Source organism: Neofelis nebulosa, chromosome 4, assembly GCF_028018385.1.
Source record: "Neofelis nebulosa isolate mNeoNeb1 chromosome 4, mNeoNeb1.pri, whole genome shotgun sequence".
Lineage (NCBI taxonomy): Eukaryota > Metazoa > Chordata > Mammalia > Carnivora > Felidae > Neofelis > Neofelis nebulosa.
Genome location: NC_080785.1, coordinates 120,511,587 through 120,536,455, shown reverse-complemented (window position 1 = coordinate 120,536,455; position 24,869 = coordinate 120,511,587). Strand labels below are relative to the sequence as shown.

Genomic DNA, 24,869 nt, shown 5'->3' with positions numbered 1-24,869 from the left:
TTCTTTTTTTCCTTTTTTTTTTTTTCTTTGATGTCAAAACCTCCCAACATATCCAGAGCAGAGTACTACGGCTTTGAGTCATCAGTCATTGTACGGGGTTATTTTGCAACTTCTCTGCAAAGGTGAGTTAACATAGAGGATTAGTTTGTCAAACCCGATTTGCACAAATCAGTGATTTTACCCAGCGTATTAGCTCAGGCCACTGTAACAGAATACCACACACTGGGTGGCTTCAACCTCAGAAATGTATTATCTCCCAGTTCTGGAGACTAGAGTCCAAGATCAAGGTGCCAGCAGGCTTGGTGTCTGCTGAGACCTCTCTTCCTGGCTTGTAGATGCCAACTTCTTGCTGTGTCCTCATGTGTCCTTTACTGTGTACATACACACACTCCTGACGACTCTTTACATCTTATAAGGACACTGGTTCTGTCAGACTAGGGCCTCACCCTTGGGGCTTTGTTCAACCTTAATAATCTGCTTAAAGCCTCATCTCAAAATACAGTCACATGGCATTAGAGTTAGGGCTTTAACTTAAGAATTTGGGGAGGACATTCTTCATGTCCATAAAACCCACTAACAAGCTTTTTACTTTGAATTCTGGAGTTACAAATAATTGTGAGACACAGACAAAGTAGGGAGAGGTCTGAAAGTATCAACACCATCCCCTGGGTCCTTTCTTGCTTTCAGTCTCTGGGTAAGAAATGAGGTTTGTAAGTAATTTATGTGGCTACATAGAAAGAAAAAACTTTTTCTGGACATGAAACACCATTATTTTAAACTTAGATAGGCACACAGCTTACAAGGTGTTTTCTAGGATATCATACCCTGTAAATTGATAGATTCTAGCTGGTTTGTTTAACATAAGCAATTTCACACTGACTAGGTACATCCTGGATAGGAGCATCCCAGAGATAAGAATCTCCAGCTGCCATTGGTTTGTTTGCCAGGAAGCCCGTTGTAATAAAAAGGAGACTTGACTCAGCAACTTTTTTTTTTTTTCCGGAAGATGCCCCATATTCACTCTCCCCTACTGCTCCATAAAGGAGGAAAATAAATGGTAGCCTTGCTGATAACCATATCCTTCCTAGTAGGATGCACAACAGTTCTGGGTTGATCTCCTTCTTAGTCTCCGCCCTTATTGAGAGTGTTGTTAATCCCACATCTAGGCTGTGGACATTCTGACTTCAGTTCCTTAACACTTTGGTGTTAAGGTGTAGTCCTTAGACCAGCACTGTCACCTGGGAGCTTGTTAAAAATGCAAAATATCAGTCCCACTCCAGGTGGACTAAATCAAACTTTGCACTGTAACAAGATTCCCAGGGGATTTGTTCACAAATTCAAGTTGGAGAGACACTGTTACAACATGCCAGTCTTCTCATCCTCAGGGCCTTAGCAGTAGCCCTGTTAATTCCCATGCTTGTGTCCTTACCTTTCAGGTCATAGCTTAAAAATTACCTTTTCTCAGGGCGCCTGGGTGGCTCAGTCGGTTGAGCGCCGACTTCGGCTCAGGTCACGATCTCGCGGTCCGTGAGTTCGAGCCCCGCATCGGGCTCTGTGCTGACAGCTCAGAGCCCGGAGCCTATTTCAGATTCTGTGTCTCCCTCTCTCTGACCCTTCCCCATTCATGCTCTGTCTCTCTCTGTCTCAAAAATAAATAAACATTAAAAAAAATTACCTTTTCTCTTTATCTATGGAGAGGAGCTGCCCTCTTGTTATTCTTGCATTAGTACATTATTTATTCCCTGCTTAACACTTGTTATAGTATATGTTTTTGTTGTATTGTTTATTTGTCTTACTAACTTAAGCTCTTTGAGGTAAGGAATCCTATCCAACTGGATCATCAGCCATATCCTAATCAACAACACTTTGTGTATACTGGGTAGACAGTAAATAGTTGTTGAATCAATAATAAGCAAACTGATTTTCCATGATCTGGTGCCTGTCTGTCTGTCTCTAACATTATCTTATTTATTTTTAACTTGTACTCTGTATTTCAGCTCAACTTAAAATACTTATAGCCCTTTATCCTTAACCCCATCCCTGAATTGAGTGTTTTCATGCTTTCTTGGATTTGCTTGAGCTGCTCACTCTTCCTAGTTGCTTTCTCCCCACTTTTGTCCCTCTAAAGAGTGCGTATTCATCCAGAGACTCTGCTCCAGTATCCTACAAAGGCAGGTAAAGGATCAGTTGGGCCACAATTGTATCTTGAGTTACATTGGATTTTAGTGACATTTACGTGCAAATGTCCAGCATGACACCAGAATCCTATTGAGAGAGAAGAATTAAGTGTTTCTCATATCTGTATTGTCATTGCTTAATGTGGTGCATGAGCACAGGAGCTTCTTAGTGGCCTTTGAATTAGGAGACAGGAGAAATACAAGATGATGTCTGGAGGATGATTTAAAAACATGTCCCCTTAAAAATTTTGCTGTGAAAGATCCTTTCCAGACATCATAGTTCCTGCAGTCCTGTATGCACTTTCCATGATGAAAAAGTACTTTTCATATCCCTTTATTTAGTTGTCTAGCATTCCTTGTAAGATAAGGTGAATCAAATAAACACTTCATTTGCCTTGCTTGCTGAAGATAACCTCGCTTCTCCCTGTAAAATAAACAAATATGCTGTCCCCATTCATTCAAGCTATCATGACCAAATATCATTCACTGGGTGGCTTGTAAACAACAGAAATTGATTTTTCACAGTTACGGAGGCTGGGAGGTCCAAGATCAAAACATCAGCAGATTCGGTGTCTGATGAAAATCTGCATCCTGGTTCAGGAACCCCTGTCTTTTCACTGTGTCCTCATAGGGCTGAATGGGTGAGAGAGTGCCCTGGAATCTCTTGTGTAAGGACACTAATCCAATTCAAGATGGCTCCACATTAGTGACATAATTACCTCCCAGAGGCCCCACCTCCTAATATCATCCCATTCGGATTGGGCTTCAACATGAGAATTTGGGGGAGAATTCAGTCCATACCATATCCTGTTTGGTTTAGAGGTCACTTCTGTCTTAGCTTTGTGAACTTTAAATGTGTGAGATCATAGACTCCATTTCTTAATTAGTCTAACATCTCCACAGCCTTCTGCAAAACTCCTTATGGCATGGGACAGAATTTAGTGGCAGTAGATGGCTGCTTACTTAGATGTAGTGTGAACGAACCCAAAGGGCTTCTTACCGAAATATATCACTACCACATCTTCTGAGCTGACAACTGAGCCTGTAATTCCAATTATTTGAGTTTTTTCCTTGGATTAACGTGGAGGTGTCTCTTAAAGAGGTAAATTTCCAATCATCTTTGAAAAGTATATGGTTTAAACACTGCTGTCTTAAGCTCAATTTGTAGGCAGCTGTAGCCCATTGCCCTGTAATATGAAGGTTAACTTTTTAGTTTGGCTTGCCTGATATTCATCAGGAAGACACATTTGGCTCAGTCTTGCTGACCTGAGTAGGGGAGAGGACATGCCAGTTAATAAGGCTGTGTGGTCAAAGGGGTGGAGGCAGTGAAAAAGAGAAAGCTAAAAAATTCATGAATACTAGTTTATTCTCTTTCTTATGAAAAAAAACCCAGAAGAAATAAAAATACTTACTTTAATTGAATATTAAGTATTTTTAAATAGTCTCATATATACAGTTGTATTTGATTCTCCATTAGCTAACTCCACTTACTGGTGAGGAAATGAACCTTCATGGGAGCCAAAGATGATCCAACTAGCATCCTGATGGGTGACAATCCATTTCATGTTCTTTGACCTTACATGATGTGACAGATTACACTCATCTAAGAAGGGAAAAGATCTGAAAGATGGTGCTAGAATCCCAAAGTATTAATAAACTAATGTCACTGTTTTCCCTAGTGTTATTGGACAGATACAGATTCTGCAGGATGTTGAGAAAATCGATGTTACAGAAGGGTAAAGAATGCTTGTTCTGCACTCAAATGAATTAGAAACCACTGGCTTAAATCAAAGCATAGTCTCTTTTTAACAGCAAGATTTCTCAGGCTCTTTAATAAACTGTTCTTTGGTCCCTCCTGACATGGCAATGGTTAATGCGAGGTGACTGGGGTGGGGGGAGGTTCCTATGTTCAAAATAATATATTGCAGGGCTAGTATTCATCAGAATGAAATGTGGGGTAAGTTTCCTAAAAAAAAAAAATCAGTATAAAAACAGTTTCTTTCCTCTAGTTTAGAAGAGGGAAGCAAAATACTCAGAGCTTACAAAAATAGAAAGGAGAAAAAAGGAAAAAAAAGAAGGCAAATCAAAAGCCCTTCTTCTCTCAGATGGTAAACTGATCAGCATTCTTCCCCACTTACCTGTCAGATAGCATGACTCACCCCAGGTGAGTGGGTGAAAAGCAATTTGCAAGTTGCCTCGGGTGTGAAAACCTAAGATGAATGGCTGAACTGGTTAAAAAAAGAAGATTTAGTAGCAGTGATATGAGGGCTTCTATTGTTCTTGCTTGTATAGTTTGTCATATTTAAGCAAGTCAGAGTTGGGAAGCTCAAACAAAAAGCAAGAATACAGGAGTGTTGAAGGGCATTAACAAGAAGCCATTTTTTTTCTCCTAAGGATTTATCCGTTTATGTCCTAATCCTGGGAGTTCTTTCTTGGAATGGAATCTGTAGCGGTTCCAGTCCACCTTCTAGGCTCTAAAGGGTTTTAAAAAAATACATGGTGGGCCCCAGTTTTCAAAGTATAAGAGGTAGAAGAATAGTACAGATACAAATGCTAAGAGATGTCAATAAAGGGAGAGTGTATTTGTAGCAAAGAGGCATCAGGGAATATTTGGGGCATTTGAACTAGTTGTTTAAGAATTAGAGGAAAGCATAACAGCTAAAGGCTGAGTGTGAATGGAAGAGTGCCAATGGGGAATCACAGGGTATCAAAGGGAAACATAAACAGTGCCCTTTTCTAGAAGAGTAATGGGTGTTAGGGTGGTTGGTGAATGCAGATGAGGCAGGAGAGGAGGGACTTGATTGCCAAAATCAGGTGTCTGCGCTGTGTCAGGTGGGCAATGGATTTTAATCCAAGCTGCAATAGACCCACACCTTCCAAGAAGGCAACTTCATGACAAAGAGTTTTTGAGCGGCTCCTCTAGGTACAAGGTAAACATAAGGAAACAACTTGAATGTGCTCTCTTCAAGTGGAGAGAGACAAACAAGTAAACGCCTGGATGTTTCATTGACTATAACTGCTATAAAATGATACCAGAATAATCAAGTAAGAAGTGAAAGGGAAGACCTAAAATCAGAAAGCAAGTAAGAGAACACAATAATGATAACTTTAGTAGATCCTTGTCATTGGGGGCAAAGACAAAACAGGTTCACAGAAGAAGACTGGAACGAACTTTGCAACTGTTATTTTTTGAGGGGGGCAAGGGAAGAGAGGTATCAAAAGTGACAGTATGGGAGCGCCTGGGTGGCTCAGTTGGTTAAGTGTCCGACTTCAGCTCAGGTCACGATCTCGCAGTCAGTGAGTTCGAGTCCCGCATCAGGCTCTGTGCTGACAGCTCAGAGCCTGGAGCCTGCTTCAGATTCTGTGTCTCCCTCTCTCTCTGCTCCTCCCTCACTCACACTCTGTCTCTATCTCTCAAAGATGAATAAATGTTAAAAAAAAATTTAAGTGACAGTATGGTCACTAATCATGATTTGAATAGACATAACTCATTTAGTTTTCACCATGTGTATAACAATGTGTGTCACATACACTAATTTTCTCAGTAAGTCTAGGATGTACTCTTACCATCTAAATTTCATAGATCAAAAAATAAAGCTCAGAGAACATAAATGCCTTGTCCAAGATTACTCTGTTAGGATTTTAGTACATGTGCCTCTGAGTTCCACATTCATGTTAACTACTCCACTATACCAAGACAGTTTGGAGGGGGTAGGTGAAATCAAGAAAGGGAAGAAAAATGCTATGTTCACTTTTTGATGCATAGAGTCTGAAATGCTGCTATCGCATTATCGCTGGTGATATTCCATTGGAAGCGTCAGCACTCAAGAGTGAACGGAGAATTGGGAATGGCCATCCTAATGTTCTTTGCATGGCTTAAGTTGCTCACTGATGCCCTAGAATATTCTAATAACAATTATTCAGGAAGCTACAATGTGTCAGGCACCATGCTAATTCTTTAGACATGTTATCTCCTTCAGTCTTCATAACCGATAAGCTTGGCAAAAAAGATACTCTGATTGTCTACTTGCCTTTGGGTATAAAGTTTGGACGTAATGAAATCTATCTTTGAACCCAGGAAAGTTGGACTTCACAGATCATGCTCTTTCTACTTTGAGCTGTAGCTAACCTTGCTAATGGAGAAGGTAGTATTCAGAGAAAATTTTGTTACTCCAAAATGGGTTTGCCTCTTGGTTGATGTTGAGTGAAAGATACAACTGAACGAAGGAATAGGAAATGTGAGGATTTTTTTTGCAACAAGTCAAGGAGAACACTGGAGATCTTTCCCAAAGCTGTGTCTCCCTGAACAACAAAATTGGGGAAGTTTTAAACTTAGGGTGCTTGCATGCTAGGCAGTTCAGCATGGAAGTGGGGCAAAAGTCATCTTAAGGTGGCAGAATCCAAGTCAAGATCAGGAGGTTCCACAAGAGTCAGCATCATCAGTTCTCTGGCTTTTGTTGGTTTAGTATTTGAGTGCTCACAGGGGTTTAAATCTTGCAAAGATAATTCAAGAGTGTGCATAAGGTCAATCAATTTTTACTTTTGAACCAGCACTGGGACTTTGACCACTGATTTATTGTCCCCGATATGATGATTATATCTGTGGCTATTCTAACATTCTTTTGTTGCCTTAAAATCATTATCTACTGGGGTCTCTTCTTCTGCAATTTTGACATATTCCAGGAAGTTATTTTTTTTAACGTTTATTCATTTTTGAGAGACAGAGAAAGAGCATGAGCAGGGTAAGGGCAGAGAGAGGGGGCGACACAGAATTCGAAGCAGGCTCCAGGCTCCGAGCTATCAGCACAGAGCCCTACACAGGGCCCAAACCCACGACCCATGAGATCATGATCTGAGCTGAAGTCAGACGTTCAACTGACTGAGCCACCCAGGTGCCCCAACATATTCCAGGAAGTTCTGCAAGAAATGTGCTTTGGGCAAGTAGTGCTAGTCAGGCATAGATCACAAGATGGCCAGAAGCCTAAAATGAGTTTTCTTATGTCAAGAAAGCTATACCTTGTCTTCATTTCCCTAGGATCCCCTAGCTCTTTCTGCCTATATGATCAGGTGTAACTGAGCCAACATGAGTTCACTCCTTGGTGAGTCAGAACCTGCACTAGGTTGAGTTGTCCCACAATGAAAACTTTTATTTGCAGCAAACAAGGAGATCATGAGGAGTGGCTTCCCAAGTGGTGATTCTCTGGGAGAGGGCATAGGGGAGCCTTGCCATCCTATGTAGAGGTGGGCATAAGGTCACACATGTGCCTGAAGTAAACAAGCTTATATATACTTACATTGTATGTTATGTAAATGAGGCTAAGACTCCTCCTTGGGTGGAGAGTTTAGTGCTACAATGAGGTAAAGGTAATTGTAGGTCATTCTAGAGGTGACTCCATGATCCATCTGTGCAGGCACAACTCAGGTTTAGCTGAAAAGGTCTAGGTGGTCTAGGTCTAAGGCAGGTGTTGTCAGGAGAGTCTATCACCTGGGGTGGTTTCAGGTTTCATTTGTCTGCGTTAAGGGAAAAGCCAGAAAGAAGAGCTCAGGGAAAAATGTAAGACAGAGGTTAGTGAGTACAAGCAGGTGAGCAGTAAAGGCCAAGTCTTGGGGTCTAGCTGGTGACACAGAGACCTATTCAAATCAAGTTCTGCCCTTGGCTGCAAATTGTCCATGACTTGTTTTTTTTCCTTTTCTGTGATGTGTTAATTGTATTAATTTCCCCTCTACCTAGCATTTCAGTGCTCCATATTTAATTCCCTTTCTTCCCTGAAGAAAATGCCAAAGACTTTTCAAGTGTAAACTTTCACTCTATAGATGTATAGTAAATGACCTGAAAACAGGGAGACTCACATACGTAATTAGGGATCCTTTCATTGTTAGTTAGAATCAAACTCGAATTTTGGCTGGGGAAAATCAGTTCTAGAGGACTGGTCAGTCTCCTCTGTCCTTCACACTACCATTCACCCATTCAGTCCAACAATGTTATGGAGCCTCCTCCCAGGTTTTGAGTTTCTAACAAGTGAATAAAGTGGACAGAAGCTCTGATTTCAAGAAGCTTATGTATAAATTGGGAGTTAAGACCTTAATGAAGTAACATGTGCATAATTACAAATTGTGTTAAGTTCTTTAAGGGGGGTCTTTAGAGTTTATTAAAGGAGGAGCCAATTCAGTGGGGGTAGGGACCTCCTGAGCAAGAATTTAGTGAACCGAAGAATCACAGAGCAGCATATTGTGGCCCATACTCATGCTGGGGCAGGAACCCTCATGGAACCCAGCTAAAGCCTATTGCTCTGTGTGCCTGCTGGATTATGAGGCATCTAGGATGTTTTATAGCAAGAAGTCACTAAAGAGCTTAAGCATAAAGTTGACATGACCAAATCAGCATGCTAAAGGACCCTTCTGGCTGTAGTGCAGCTAATGGGATTAGGAGGGAGCCAGCAGGAAACGGGAGGTGGGGAAACTCCACAGAAAGATTTTGCAGAGGAGATGGTGGTAGCAAAGATGAGAAAAGAGGATTCATTTCTCTAAGGCACTTTTTTTTTTCTGTTTGTTCTCAGCAAATAAACAGGGTGCAGCACCAAAAAGTTTGCAGGCATGCCTCAGAGGTAGTATGGGTTTGGTTCCAAACCACCACAATGAAGTGTATATCACAGTAAATACTGTCAGATGAACTTTTTGGTTTCCCAGTGCATATAGAAGTTTATACTAGACTTTAGTTTATTAAGTATGCAATATGACATTGTGTCTTAAATAATGTACATAACTTAAAGAATACTTTATTGCTAAAAAATGTTCATCTGAGCATTTGTCAACTTGGGTTTATTTTGTTGTTTTGTTTGTTTTGTTTTGGTTTGGTTTGGTTTTTTGCTGGTGGGGTGTTTTGCCTTAATGTCAGTGTCTCCTGACTGATCAGGGTGGTGGTTGCTGAAGGTTGGGATGGCTGTGGTAATTTCTTAAAATAAGACAACAATGAAGTCCGCCAAATTCATTTCCCTTGAACACTACAGCCCATTGTAGGGTTATTAATTACCTTAATTTCAGTATTGTTGTGTCTTAGGAAATAGGGAAGCCTAAGGAGAGGCAGGAAGATGGGGGAACAGCTGGCTGGTAGTCAGAACACACACAACATTTATTTATTAAATAAATTCTCAATTAAATAAAACCCACTCACCATTTTATGTGGGAGTGGTTCATGGCGGCCCATAACAATTATAATTGAGCATCAGAGATCATGAATCATGGGTAATCATAACAGATAAAATAATATGAACAAATTTAAAATATTGTGAGAATTACAAAACATGATATAGAGATACAAAGTGAAGAATGCTGTTGGAAAAATGGTGCCCACAGACTTGCTCAGTGCAAGGTTGCCACAAACTTACAATTTGTAAAAAATGCCATACCTCCTAAGGGCCATAAAAGGAAGAGCAATAAATCAAGATGTGCCTGTATTTAATAAATAGTTTGTTATATAAAATGATTAACTTAAGTGATTTCAAGAGGTAAAATCTACATGATGTGTTGGTAAGTTAACTATGAGGGGCCAAGAGGATGGGAGATGTTGAAGATGACAAAACTTATGGTTTACAGATACATAAGGTTGCCATGCACTAGGGCTTTGTCATTTTGTTTTCTTTGGATCTGTGTCGGTGAATATTTTCTATAAAGGGCCAGATAGTATATACTTTAGGCCTTGCGGTCCATGCATTCACAGCTACTCACTTCTGCCATTGTAACAAAAAACTGGCCATAGACAACATGTAAGTGAACAACTGAGATGATGCTCTGATACAATATTATTGACAAAACAGGCAGTGGGCAGGATTCAGCCCATGGGCAGTAGTTTGCCAGTCCCTGAGTAAATCATGAGTTTAATTTTAAACAAGTTTAATGGGAGGTATTTTTGAGGCATCCACATGAATATGTTCACGTTATTATTAGAATATGTTATTGTTAGACCCAGCTTTTTTAAAAAGTACTTTGAAATGTATTTAGTAATTACACAAGATTAAATACCTAATGTTTGATTGCTAAGCATCTTTTAGGGAACTGTCCCCAGAGAGGGAATAGATCAGTGGTCACTTGTAGTCAGCATATACACTACAAGGAGATGGCTTCTATAGTGACAGTATTGTTTCAGAAAGAGGCGGCTAACTAGTGTCAGCAGATGTGCACTGTTTGGCCCTTAGAGTACATGATATCTTTAAAAAGGCATCAACTTTAAAAAAAAAATCAGAAGGTTCCATATATTCTGAGTAGGGGGTGGGGAGGATAAAAAAGAAGTTCTGAAACCAAGCCTAGTCATCCCTTTTAGTTAGAAATAGAGAAAAGCTTCATAAAGAATGAGAAACCTAGATTTACTGTAGGGGCAAACTGTTCAGTTAATCTGGGAGGTTTCAATTATATACACTTAAAAACAAGCACCCACCCACTGTTGCTTGTATTTGAGGGAAATACAGGCATTGAAACAGTGAGTGCAGATCATTTAGGCAGAACTATTATGAAATCTCTTCTTGATGTATAATTTAACACCTATTTCTAAGTATGCATAATCTTACTGTGTTCCTTTAGACTTGGTTGTTTTGGGGACAGAAATGTCTCACTACCTCTCCATTCATTTACTTTCTATGTTCTGCTGCCGTAGGCATTTTAAATTGTTTGGCCAATGACATAATGAAATGTAAGCCTAGAGACCTTACTGACCATGCAACTCTGTAATTTCACGATAGCTTCATACTGTCCCATTAAATTGTCAGAATATCACTGAGCATTTTATGTGACCCATTCTGACTTTTAATGAGAGATACTGTATCGTAAGGTTGAGAATAGAAGTCCAGGCAAGACCACCTCTGTGGTCTACACAGAGTTGTCTACACAGCACAAAGATTTTCTTCCAAACCCCAGCTCTTCAGAGTGTGTGGTTCAGTGGTTCCCAAACCTGTCTACCTTTCACCTGAGGAGTTTTAAAAGACACTGATGCTTCTTTGAAAATTTTAGAGGCTCTCCAAGTGATTCACATGTGTGGCAGGTTTAGGAACCACTGGCTTAATTCAAAATAAAATCTCTATGACAGCATAAATTTATCAACGTCTTGGACTTCCAGGGGCTCGGTGGTGAGATGAAGCTCTGGATCTTTCCATGAGAATGCCCAGGTTCTACCATAGCAAAAAGCCTTCCCTAACAATATGGTGGTGCCACTTTCTTCCTAGAGTACATTAAAAACAAAGATGATTCTTGGGACGCCTGGGTGGCTCAGTCGGTTAATCGTCCAACTTCAACTCCGGTCATGATCTCCGGGGTTTGTGAGTTTGAGCCCCGCATCGGGCTCTGTGCTGACAGTTCAGAGCCTGAAGCCTGCTTCAGATTCTGTGTCTCCCTCTCTCTCTTCCCCTCCTCTGCTCTCTCCCTCTCTCTCTCTTTCTCTCTCTCTTAAAAAAAATGTTCTTTTATATAGTTTGAATAGGTAGAATATGAATTAATGAGTGTTTTTATTGTAATATGGCAGCCCTGAAATTCTGTTTCATAGTCTAGTCATACTGCCTATGGTTTAAAAATAGAAGCTGAGTCTTAAAAAAGAAAAAGCCATTGAATGCTGCTACAGGATTCCTTGCGAAGCTCTTGGTAGCCCCTCTACCTTGCTTACTTGACCCCCCCACCCCCCGCAGAACTGAAACCTGGCTCTTTTCTAATATCAAGGATTAAATATTCCTGTTCATTTTTCCTAAAACGCTCTTTCCAAAAATTAGACAGGACAAATATATTTTAATGAACAAATAGTGTTTTAATAAGAAGGCTCTTTTAAAATTAGCTTATTCTATTAAGGTTTTAATAAGTAAAAAAATAATATTGTAGAGAATTATTCAATAAAAGCACCAGCCAGCTTGATCTACAGAGTAAGCTTAGGAAACATGCAAATGGAATTTCACTAAAGAAAATATCCCTGCAGTGACAAAATTTTCACTTAGATAGAAAATGTCTATGTGGGGAAAAGAACAGATCTCTACTAGATACAAATGATACACCAAACAGTGTATTCTGCTTTTGTTTGAGTTCTGCCTTTGGCAGTAAGACAGCAACTGATTTGGTTTTATTTTAAAATTCCAGTGATTATAAGGTCTGCACATTCCCTGTGAAGTAGCTCACTCTCTACTAGAGCCAGACCCCAATTTTTCTTTGCCAGTCACATGTGCTAGAGAACTTGAGCTGACAGGTGCTTTTTCATCGTTTCCTCTCTGAGCCAGGAGCAATGGAGTCCCAGCTGATATTCTGAGTCTGGAGCTTTCCGACTCTCTTTTAAGAACATTCCCAGGAGACAAGACAAGTGTTTCTGATCATTTGTTGTTTGAAAGTCCCTTTTCCTTCTGGAGCTACTTGCTATCCCTATTAGAATTTGAATTATTGGCTAATTGTCTAACAGTCTCAGAAGGTGTTCATGTAGTAGATGCAGAAGTAAGAAAAAGTGTATTTGTTAGAATGTTTCTTTGCAAGTAGTTGACTATGCAGGCAATATTGGCCAACCACTAAGGAAAGTTTATCATTTCATGTTCAAAATTCAGGGGTACATTAGCACCAGTGTTGGTTAATTTGGTGACATCATTATCGTACTGTTAAAGAATGATTAATGAAAATCATTTAGATGATAGAAACTAACTTTAAACACTTCATGAACTAGACAGTCTCCTTTCAGAGAACCACAAAATGGGGTGGAAGGCAGGAAGCTTTTTACAGGATAAAGAATAAACAACAAGGAAAAGACAAACAGAAAAGAAGTGATAGTCTGGGGCCATATAGTCAATCTTGTTTGGGCCAAGAAGGCTCAGAGTTGGTTTGGCATTCTGAGACTGGCTAACTGAGTACACTGTGTGTCTGGTCAAGGGGAACTTGTTTATAGGGGCACAGAACTTATCCAAGTTTGGTTTGCTGAGGTGACATCCTGAGCCAGCAGTGGCTCCATCTTGGGCCTAGAAATTATTTCAGCACCATCAAAGACAAAAATTCTTTTTTATCTACTGTTTTCTATCCTCAGGATATGGGCTTTTTTCCCATAAGCTTGTCTTCATGGTTAAAAAGTGGCTGCTGCAGCTCCATACATCATGTTTGTACACATCAGAGTTCAAAGGCTAAAGACCATAGATCTCTTCCTTGTATCTCTTTTAAGAGCGAAGAACCACATTCCTAGGACTCGACATCAGGCTTATGTTTGCTTTCATTGGCCAGAACTACATTTCTTTCCTAAACAATTGATCTGCCTATCCATATAATCTATTTCAACATCTCTTCCCCATGAGCCAGCTACTGAGCAGACCCAGTATCCAATGACTATAAACAATGGTGTCTGGGAGGAAAATGCATCCTTAATCAGGGAATGTAGGACTGTATCTTCTAAAGAAGATGGCAGTAAACATCCTAGCCCTTTTTTCTAATCTTTCTGCACCTTCACTTTGGCTTTCCAGCTAAAGGAAACTTGGTTTTGTTGCAGCCATCAAAATAGAATAGAAATCTACATTCCTACTAGCCTCTGGCAAAGAAAATTGACACTATACTTGAATATTCATAGTCCTAAATGAGTATTCTCCCTTTAATAAGTATCCATGGGCATTTGCAGCTGTTTATTCTTATGAAACAAGCCACTGAGTGTGTGAGGATGGGTATAGATATACACAAATCATATGTATCGCTTTAGAAGAATTCTCACTTACTAGAGCTTTTAAAGGTTACTTGGTATCTTCATTCAACACAATATATTTTCAATAATGATTTTTTTGGCAAAGCGAGTAAATTAGACTTTTGTTCATTTGGTGCAAGAGGCAACTTTGTTGCTGTAATGTATACAATTAAATGGAGTTGTGATGTACTTTAAATGAAAATTGAAAACAAATTAAGTAATCAGTCAATGTAATGTTTGTGGTTATAGCTCTTGTATATATTTGGATAAGTTAAGGGTGGAAAAAAGCTGTTCAGCATTGCTGGGCATTTTATTTTAATCCAAGGGGAAAGAAATAGCTGGAAACATTTGAAATTGACTGTAAAATATTACAGATAATGATAATTTGTTTTTATATTTGTATGAGCCCTTCATCTATTCCCATAGATCAAGTTTAATCATATGGCATATTACAATCTACTAGTGTTAGAATTAGGCAATCTGAAGTTTAGCTAATGAAATATATTTATAGGTTTCTGGGTTTTTTTTTTTTTTTGGTTAATCTTTCTTACTAACCAGGAGTAGGACCTTTTAATTTGACATTTGGAAACATTTGTATTAATAATAGCAATTTTTTAGGTTCTATCTTCTCGCAGTTTGACATTTGTAAAGTTAATGTGTATCTTTTTATCGCTTATTACAAATTATTTCCTTAATTTTATGACTTTGGGATGGCTGCCAGTGACTTACTGCCTCAAAAATCATGATGTTGAGAAAGAGAAGATTATGTTTTATATTTAGTTAGATTTATTAGTACTGACTTGGGCTTTGTGCTGAGGCAAATGGGTTTACACAAGTCATCTGAAGATTTTTGGGTCTCTGTTTAAAGTTCAAATTCAACCATTACAAGGCTATGATAATTTATGAAGCTTAATCCCTGAGCCATTATTTTTCAAAGTTAACTACATTTGTTTTAGATTTTGAATGTGGATCTTAACTCGGGTTTTGATGTAAGTATCACACCCTGCTATACATTGCATTCTGTTTTAATACAGTACTAAACTTCCAAGAGCAATAAATTAGTTTGCTTTCCCCCTCATCTCTTAAAATTATGCATTTGTAAAAAGGCTCAGATTTTCCAGTATTTTTCTATCCTATTTTTTTAGTCCAACTGTATTAAAAAGGTATGGGGGATAAGGGGTGCCTGGGTGGCTCAGTCGGTTGAGCATCTGACTTCTGCTCAGGTCATGATTCATGGGCTATCAGTTGGTGCCCCATGGACTTTGTGCTGACAGCTTGGAGCCTGCTTTGGATTCTATGTCTCCCTGTGTCCCTGCCCCTCTCTGCTTGTGCTCTGACTCTCTCTCTCTCTCTCTCTCTCTCTCTCTCAAAAATAAATAAACATTAAAAAAAAGGTATGGGGAATTTCAGCTAAATTTGTTCATTGGCATTTATTCTATGAATTAATTTTCTGACTTAAAGTCATATTTAATTTATATTTTTTATTTAAGTTATTTAATACATGTATTTTTCAGGACTGTTGATCACAAGTAACAGATGTGCCATTGAAAGTGTTTCAGCATAGCAGAATTTACTGGCTTGTGTAATGGCATAGTGTAGGGAATTCATGCTTCAGGCATGGCTGTCTCAAGTAGCTCAAACAGGCTCCTTAGTAATCTCTCTTCTTCTCTTTCTCAGTAATGCTTTTCTTTTTGTTGACTTGTCTCTTTTAGAAACTCCTTCATTCTTATAGCCTTGCACACTGGCATCATTATATCCTACAAACTGCCAGTCCAACAAAAACGAGATATTTTTATTACGTATAATCTCAGTAAAAATGAAATTAAATTCCTCTCCATTCTATAACAATCCCATCCCTGACCCATATTCTGTGGCTAGGAGGTTGGAATGTATCCATTTTTGACAAAGTGTGGTCCCTAGATAATCCCCAGAAACATCACCAAAGATTTGGTTAGAAATACTTATTCTCAGATCCCTTCTATACCCAGTCAAAAAATCCTACTGTGGGACCCAGTATACTGGGTGGTAAGGAACCCTCCTAGTGAAGCATTCTCAAGCTTGAGAACCCCTGCTGTATATTAACTGGCCAAGACTGGGTCATGTGAGCAACCCCTGGAGCTTCAGTGTAAGTTTCATCTCACAGCAAGCATGTAGAAAGAGTTCTGAGGAACCAGTATCAGGAAAGAGGAAGAGTAGATGGTGTGCTGACAAGTAAGAGATCTCTGCTACAATGAAATTTCAGCCCAACACTACTTTTTCTTTGTTTCTAATGACATTATTTCTCAGAACACTGTTGATTATGAATTGCCCTCTAGAAAACCACTATTCTAATTAAAGCAAATCAACATTCATCCTCCTCTAGGATATGGTATTTTAGTTTTAAATTTCATCTCTGAATAGGTAGGTACATGGCCAATATTGAAAGGTTTCCAGACCATATTTTTTTTATTCAAATGCTTACCAATTACTTAGATATGGCCAACTACCATTATATACCCTTCAGTAATGAACCTTATTACTCCTATGTGATAAATAATAGACTAAAATGAATTTGCTTCAAAATTTCTCATTGATAATGGCAGTGATGCCTACAGAATTTTAGGAAAGGTAGTAAACATTGCAATATCACCTAAAATAATTTTAAAACAAATTTTTAAAAAGCAGCTAATAAGGGAGATGCATGTAACATTTCACATTACTTAAAATTTGTGTTTTGATTTATCATTTGTTAAAGATTTGTTAAAGATCCAAAGGTAGTTGGGTTTTTTTTTTGTTGTTCATTTGTTTTGTTTTTTGTTTTTTCCTTTTAGTATATTCTTGTTTGGAATGTGTAGGGTAGGAATAGGGAATATGTATTTTTTAACAGTTGCCACAGGGAATTTTTTTTTATTATTATTTCTTTATTTTGAGAGACAGAAAGAGCACGAGCCGGCAAAGGGCAGAGAGAGAGAGGGAGAGATAATCCCAGGCAGGCTCCATACTGATTTGGGGCTTGATCCACGAACTGTGAGATCATGACCTGAGCAGAAATCAAGAGTCTGGATGCTTAACCGACTGAGCCACCCAGGTGCCCCAACCACAGGGAAATCTTAAAATCAGGCATGTTTGGCATACTCCATAGTAGCAAAAAGTAAGGATGCTGTGGTGGAATAGTTGGGGTCAAATCTTGGTCTTAGTTCAAACTAACTGTAGGGAGGTGGGTAGTTCTTTAGCCTTGTCAAGTCTCAAATGCTGCTTCTATCATTGTTGTTGTTGTTTCCTTCTCTCCCTTTTCTCTTAACTAATCTGCCAGTTACACCTTCTCATTTCTTATGCTGCAGATAGAGGACATGCAGTGGGGTAAAGGAGTCCGGGAGATCCCCCCCTCAGTGTGCACACTGCCATGCAAGCCTGGGCAAAGAAAGAAGACTCAGAAGGGAACTCCATGCTGCTGGACCTGTGAGCCTTGTGATGGCTACCAGTACCAGTTTGATGAGATGACATGCCAACATTGCCCCTACGACCAGAGGCCCAATGAAAACCGAACCGGCTGCCAGGATATCCCCATCATCAAATTAGAGTGGCATTCCCCCTGGGCCGTCATCCCTGTCTTCCTAGCAATGTTGGGGATCATTGCCACCATCTTTGTCATGGCCACTTTCATCCGCTACAATGACACGCCCATTGTCCGGGCATCTGGGCGGGAACTGAGCTACGTTCTGTTGACTGGCATCTTTCTTTGCTACATTATCACTTTCCTGATGATAGCCAAACCTGATGTGGCCGTGTGTTCTTTCCGGAGAGTTTTCTTGGGCTTGGGTATGTGCATCAGTTATGCAGCCCTCTTGACAAAAACCAATCGGATTTATCGCATATTTGAGCAGGGCAAGAAATCAGTGACAGCTCCCAGACTCATAAGCCCAACATCACAGCTGGCAATCACTTCCAGTTTAATATCAGTTCAGCTTCTAGGAGTTTTCATTTGGTTTGGTGTTGACCCACCCAACATCATCATAGACTATGATGAACATAAGACAATGAACCCTGAGCAGGCCAGGGGAGTTCTCAAATGTGACATTACAGATCTCCAAATCATTTGCTCCTTGGGATATAGCATTCTTCTCATGGTCACATGTACTGTGTATGCCATCAAGACTCGGGGTGTCCCAGAGAATTTTAATGAAGCCAAACCCATTGGATTCACTATGTACACGACATGTATAGTGTGGCTTGCCTTCATTCCCATTTTTTTTGGCACTGCTCAGTCAGCGGAAAAGGTAAGTGAAAATGCACACCACACCACACATTCAAAATATGTCTGTTTTTGTAAATATTGAAACCAAATTGATTGTATAAAGCAAGAAGTTTTATATCCTGAATTACTAGGCTTCAGTGCTACAGGAATCTAAAATCTGCAGGGAACTGTGCCACATTCATTTCACTGGAAACCAACAAGAGGTAGCTTTTTCAAGTTAATTTGTGATGGAATTATTCAGTGTAGCAAGAGCTCATCCAGTATAAAATCATGCAGTCTGTCCAAATGAAATCTTCCTATTCATTCATTACCCGCCCTCTCTTCTTACACATATATTTCCTTGGGATAGGAGAAAAAGGCCACAATGCTTCACTGGGATGAAGATGGTCATTACTAGCTCTCTCTCAGTCTTGTTAGTGACTGTCTAGGTTTTCACCCCGGATTGGATCTAGTTTGTGAGCAACACAACATACTAGAAGTTCCATTTGCATAATATATATATATATATATATATATATATATATATATATACACACACACACACGATATATATTTCATACATATTCATCCACCATATATTTATGTGTGTGTGTGTATATATACATGCATATACATGTACATATATACATGCCTACATATATGCACACACACATACACACACACACATATACACACATATATATAGTGGATGAAAATAGGAGAGTTTTGGTTATCATTGTATCCTGGGCTCCCTAAAGCTATATATACATCTGTCACATCAAGTGATTCAGAGTGATAGGAGAGACTCAACTTTCTAGCCATGGGAGGGACAGTATGTAGTACAGCAGGTGTCATCAAACTGTGGAAACTCAAAGTTGGCAAAATTAGTGGACCCTAATATGTTGGTCCTAGATATGGTTAGTGTGTATTCTCCCCCCCCCCCATATAGTTATACAGTTTTATGAGTCTGTAAGTTAGGCAGCCCTAATGTGTTGATTCTTAAAGCAATTAATATATGTCTAGCTGTAGGTTCAGCAGGCATGCAATTAGGCACTGCTAAAGCCTTGATTCTACATGAGATTCCTACACATCTTTTATACTTACCTGGATTTGGTTTTGTGTGTATGCAAATTGGGCAGTTCTAATATGGTGATCTTAATAAGATGTGCTGTCCTTCATTCCTTAAAGTCAGCTCTGGCATGGCGGTACAGCTAAAGCCAGAACCAAGACCTAGAGCACTAACTGGAACACTATAAAAGAGAGGGCATGCATATAGCTTGATTAGAAGTGAAATTGTAGGGAGTGTAGCCTGATTCTGTGTTACTTTGTAGGAGTCTCTGAAGCATTCAAGGACTTAGTGCCCTAAATGAGGAAAACAAGGATTGAAGTAGGAATCTCTACAAATTCACAAATCTGTGCCTCTAGGAATTCACTGAATCTGAATTTTTCGTTATTACTTCTCTTCTCATATAATCCTGTAAATTATTAATGACCTTTGACTGGTGTTCCAATGGAGAAGATGTCTCTCATCTAAATTGTGTGATTCAGAAGCCATCAGTTTGGACTGTGTGGGGTTTGGGGTTTTTTGTTTGTTTATTTGTTTTTAATGAGTATCTCATAAAACCACAGAGAATTCTGAAACCAAGGACAGTGAATGGTTCCAGATATGGTTTTAGTCATGAATGTCTTAGAGGAAGTTCTAAAATACATGCTCAACAAGCATAGTATGTTTCCAACAGTATGTTTCAAATTCATAATGCATGTTTACTGTCTGTGAAACCAACTTGAATTGCATTTTATTGCTTCTATCTATCCCTGGGCCAAGGGAATAGTAAAATATGAGTTAGGGTAGTGAAACGCAATAGAGAGAAAAAGGAAAAGAATTTCCCAAACGTATGCTAGTAAGTTGATAACCATTGAACTTTTTATGGGAAATGATGTGTATTATCAAAGCCTATGAAGATAATAATTATTTTTTATTAAAACAAACACAAATCCCTATGTAACAGGCTAAAAACATTAAATCCTTTTCTTATAAATTTATTGTTGGGGAATATAAAAGGCAGGAGTACCTGCAGTTTTATAGATGGTCCCTGTTGTAATGATATTTGACAATTCAAGTCTCTACCCTTTAATTTGTCATTTCTAGCCCTTTCTGGTCATGACTGAATCCTTTCTGTAAGATCACGGGTATAGTAGACTCATTTAAGTACCTGAAAGTGATATAGGGCTTCAGGAATTGAATTCACTGGTTCCAGTTGTTCTGTAAGACTTTGAGCTGGTTGAACTGAACTACAGCAATAAGTAGGCTGTCTTTAAGCAGTGTGCTTTGTATCCTAGAGTTTTGAAGACATGTATGTTTTTCTTTGTATATTCTCAATGGTTTGTGATGTCTTGCATGGTTGATTGGCACAATTAAAGGTACTAAATTGCCAAATGGGAACAGTGAATTTTATATGGAAATTCACACATCTTAAAGATAGGCATATGGCTAGAGAAGCATGAGTGATAAATTTAAAATATTTTTTGTACATGAAACCATGGAATTTAAATTGTGGAAGGCGGCAAATTGACAAATGCAACAGAGATCACAGAAAAAGGCATCACTGCCAAGCTAAAAATATTCAGAATCACAGCCCTTCCATTTCTGTTTAGATTGAAGAGTCTAAGTGTTTAAGTGAAAGAATTCCATTGTAACAAAAATAAAGGATTAGGCAGTGATTTCAGTAATAACTATTTACTGTTTTAGGAAATTGAAATCATTTTGATTATGATAAGGATATCTTTGTGAAGTTTCTCATCAGTTGAGTTCATTAGCACAGCACAAAGTATGAGAAATGTTTATTTTTTCGTGAAATATCAACCCTCAGTATATTTTTGCTTTTGTGAAGAAGGATGCAGGAGATTACACTTATCTTGTTTTATCATTGCTAACCCTGTGATTATGAGGATCATGCAACAAGGTTAGGCATGATGAAGGAGGTAAACTTGAGCCATAAGAGAATGATCCCTGGTTTTAGGAATTTCTATTTAGGTCACTGAGATGATTCAAGGAAACACTGGAAATAATAGAGTTATAGAAATGTGGGAACTAGCTGGTCTAGTCAAGTGTGGTAATGTCCCATTGCTATATACTGGCAATGGCTACTGGAGGACTAGATTGTTTGCCATGAAAAAAAAGTCTTTGTTTATGGCTTATCTATCTTTTTTGCATGCCTCCTGGAAAAGAGCTTGGTTCATACAGGGAGGATACAATCTACCCTGCCAAAATAAGAGAAACCCTGTAGAAGTTAGGTTTATCCAAATCTTTTTAACCAGTTGTCAGGAGAGCTTTCTAGGTAAGCCAGTGTTTTTTTTTGTTTTTTTGTTTTTTGTTTTGTTGGTTTTTTTTTTTTTTAACACATGGATGAGGAGAAAACCTTTACACCACTTGGCTCTGCAAAGGCAAAGTAGACCTTGATATAAATGGAGTGGAGTCAGAGGGTCTCAGAGGTCTTCCCCTCTGTGCATATGTATTTGTTTGGGTAGCAAGGTGGGGAGAGGAAGAGAAGGAAAAGCATTGAGGCATTTTATGTTCAGGGAAGAATGCTGGAAAAAGAGCAGTGGCTGAAAGGAAGGAGTCTACTGTAATGCGGCCCACAGGCCATTCTTCATATATCAGAACAGAATCGCAAAGATTATAGCACTTAAGTAATAAGATTCTTTGGTTTTCACTGAAGCATTATTCCATGAGGTGACAGAAGAGGGCTACTGCTAGTAATCTCTGAACCAACTCAGGAACCTTAATTCCATGGTTCTTAAAATTGTGTGTATGATAATCCCCATTGGAACTTGTCTTTAAAAATATTCCCAACTGGTTCAATAGGGCAGTGGGATGGGAATAGAACTCTAGACTTCTTAACAAGCATGCTGGAAGTATGTCAGCACAAACCAAGCATGCTTCTGAAAACTACCTGAACATTTTCTTCCTAATCCACCGAACATGTTATATAAATATTTCCTGATCTCTATTTTTAGAGCCTTTAAGAATAAATTAATTCTCATCTCAAGCAACTGGGAGGTCCAGAGATCAAGGAACCAGGAGATCAGAAAGACATTATTCAGAGTCAGAGACAAAGTTTAGACTCAGGAGGTCTGAATGAAGTGTCAACTCGTAGGCTTTGGCTAGAGACCTTAAAAGTCAGGACCAAGATATTGACCCTGCAACCAGAGAAAGCAAAGAGACAGGCAGAAAGAAATGTCCACGAGTGTTTCTAGAGGATTTAGACATAAGGCAACATTTTGATCTTCCACATGTGACAGAGCCCCAGAATCTGAACACAGAGCGAACTAATCTAGGACTGACATTAAGGATCAGAAATATTTGGCAGGTAGGTAAATATTTCCTAATCTGTGCCCTGGGCAGACAGTGGTAATCAATTATGGCGAGCTTTCTCTAAACCCAGGTGTGGTCTTAAAATCCTTATCAACACAGTCTTTAGGCAGCCACTACCAGTAAGTCAGAACTGGCAGGAATGTGAAATCCATGTGTCATTTCTGATTATTACTGGACACTGACAAATGACCTTTGATATCTCTGCCAACTCAGCTGTTTGTTGTCCTTGTGGAAGAGCCATTGGGTGGCTTTCATTAGAATATATCTGCTTAAATATAAAGAATACTCAGGAAAATGGGAGTGTGCTTGAATTAGTCTTTATCTTGTCTCTGATTATACATCTCTAAGTTTTCAAAGGCCATACAGAAAGGAACAGTCCTAGCTCCCTTTGGGAGTCATAGATTAGTTTATGCCTCTGCCCTATTTGATTTGATTGAGATTTTCTCATGGTCTTTGAGCACTTGCTCCACAATTGTGAAATAACCTACTATGTCCCTAGTATTCTGTGAAGGACTGGGGAGGAGAGGTGAAGAAGGCACCATGTTCTTCAGTCAGGAACTCACAAGCTAGTGATCAACAGAGATGTTCAAACCAACTTTGAATAGTGTGAGGCACGCTATAGTTGTCAGACGAGGACTGAAGGACAGGCACCCCAGAAACCAGAACTCTACTTCTGATTCATGGAGGAGTGACAAGTGGACTGAAGTTACCAGGCAGAGGAAGCGCTGTGACAATCCAGTGAGAAATTATATCCCATGTGAAAAAGTAGGGAGTGGTGTTTTCAACACTTGATGTGTAGAGAGAAGAGACAGATTGCACTTAAGGCGACTTTGACTCTTGCAAATATGAGGTGTAAGAATAAAATTTAATAAAATCGCATTTTATGGGAAAACTTTAAAACAGTGTGAACCCCAACATTCCATTCTCAAATTAAACTTTTGGCAAGAATCCCATCTTTCAAAGTGATGGACCAAGTTAATTTTAAATACTCTAGCTTGTAAGCTGAAATACCCGCTTTCCCTTCTTAGGGTGAAATATTCCCCTCTGCGTATGTTGAATTATGCAAAGTCTTCTCTCTAATGCAATTCTCCCCTCTCTGATGTTGTGGGCCTGGGCCCTGTGACAGAGATAGTGATGCAGTGAAGAGAAACAAATCCAAATTACGGAGGACTGTGTTTGGATTCTATTTCTGTAAGCCATGGAGAGCCAACAAAAGGTTTATGAAGGTGGGAGGAACATTAACATAGGGTATTTTGGAATGTGAATTCCAGGGATCCAGGGACATTGCTTGAGGATGAGTAAAGGTGAAACTGCTGGTGTTAAGAAAAGTAAGTTAAGTAGCTATTGTAATAGATTGACAAAAGATGGCGCTCATTTAAAGAAGGTCTGAGGGAATAGAAAAGATAAAGCAGGTTTGAAAGCTACTTTGAACACTTTGAACCTTAAAAGAGTAAGGGAATATAATATGCCTTACCTTTCCTTTTGTGTTATGCTGCTTTGTTACTGGAATAGAGATATGCTTATAGGTACTTTGTTTCTTTTTTGGAATTCGCAAATAGCATTGCCCACTATTCCATGTTTGAGTTTTGTTTTGTTTTGTTTTGTTTGTTTGTTTTCTAACAGCAACTAAATAAGGAAAGAAGAAGGACTCCCTCCCATCATTCTGTCCTCTGTATACAGTCATGGCTAACAGTCTGATAACAGCTTCTGGATATGTAAATACACCAGATTCATACACAAATATAGATGTATTTTAAAACAAAAATTCTGACTTTCTTTTCTGGAAGGCTTGGTAGAACCTCCACCTTGCCTGGAAATACATGTTGAGAGAGGTGTCCCAGTGCTTAGCTTCCCTTGAGGCCCTTTGTGCACTCATGCTGTGATGGGCAAGGGGGCCAGTGGTTGAGGTCTTGCTTCTGTTGTTTAGTTTTGTCTGTTCAAATTTATAGTAGAAGCGTATGGAACAATCTCCTTTCTGCTTCCTCCTGTGACCCTCATGATAACTGAGCTTCTCTCCAAACAGCCCTCTGAAACCAACTGTTTGCACGTCTGGTGTTAGTCAGTGGCTTGGGATAGTGCTGTCCTATACTCCCCTCCTGAAGCTAACTTTGGGTGCAGTCACCTAGGATAATGGGAGTCTTCACCATCTTAGTCCCTTCCTTTATCTGGAATAGCTAGTTCAGCAGGTAAATGCAAGATCCGTTGTAAAACTGTACTGAGTGAGACTAACAAGGAAATAACTTACTATATTAAAACAAAGTCCCCACCATTCAAGGTTTAAACAGAGAAGTGCTCAAGAAAGAGAAATTGCTGCTAAAGGGAAAAACTAAGCAAGTCTTGAATCAGTCCCCTGAGAAGTGTACTGGAGAGCCTAGCTTTCCCATGAAAGTGTCTTTTACTGTGAGATCTTAGCCTCCAAGAGACACCAGTCACAAG

The 24,869-nt window shown here is 39.2% G+C and overlaps 1 protein-coding gene across 4 annotated transcripts in view; it reads left to right on the top strand.

Annotated features, from left to right (window-relative positions):
* GRM7 (glutamate metabotropic receptor 7) overlaps nucleotides 1-24,869 on the top strand; it is an 898,633-nt gene that overhangs the window by 712,643 nt on the left and 161,121 nt on the right. For 3 of the 4 annotated variants that reach the window (XM_058726142.1, XM_058726143.1, XM_058726144.1), the window contains exon 8: nucleotides 17,166-18,101. The exons of the other annotated variant lie outside the window; for it this stretch is intronic. In XM_058726142.1, coding sequence (XP_058582125.1) covers nucleotides 17,166-18,101 — 936 coding nt within the window. The remainder of the gene's footprint in view (nucleotides 1-17,165; nucleotides 18,102-24,869) is intronic. 4 annotated transcript variants of the gene reach the window in all.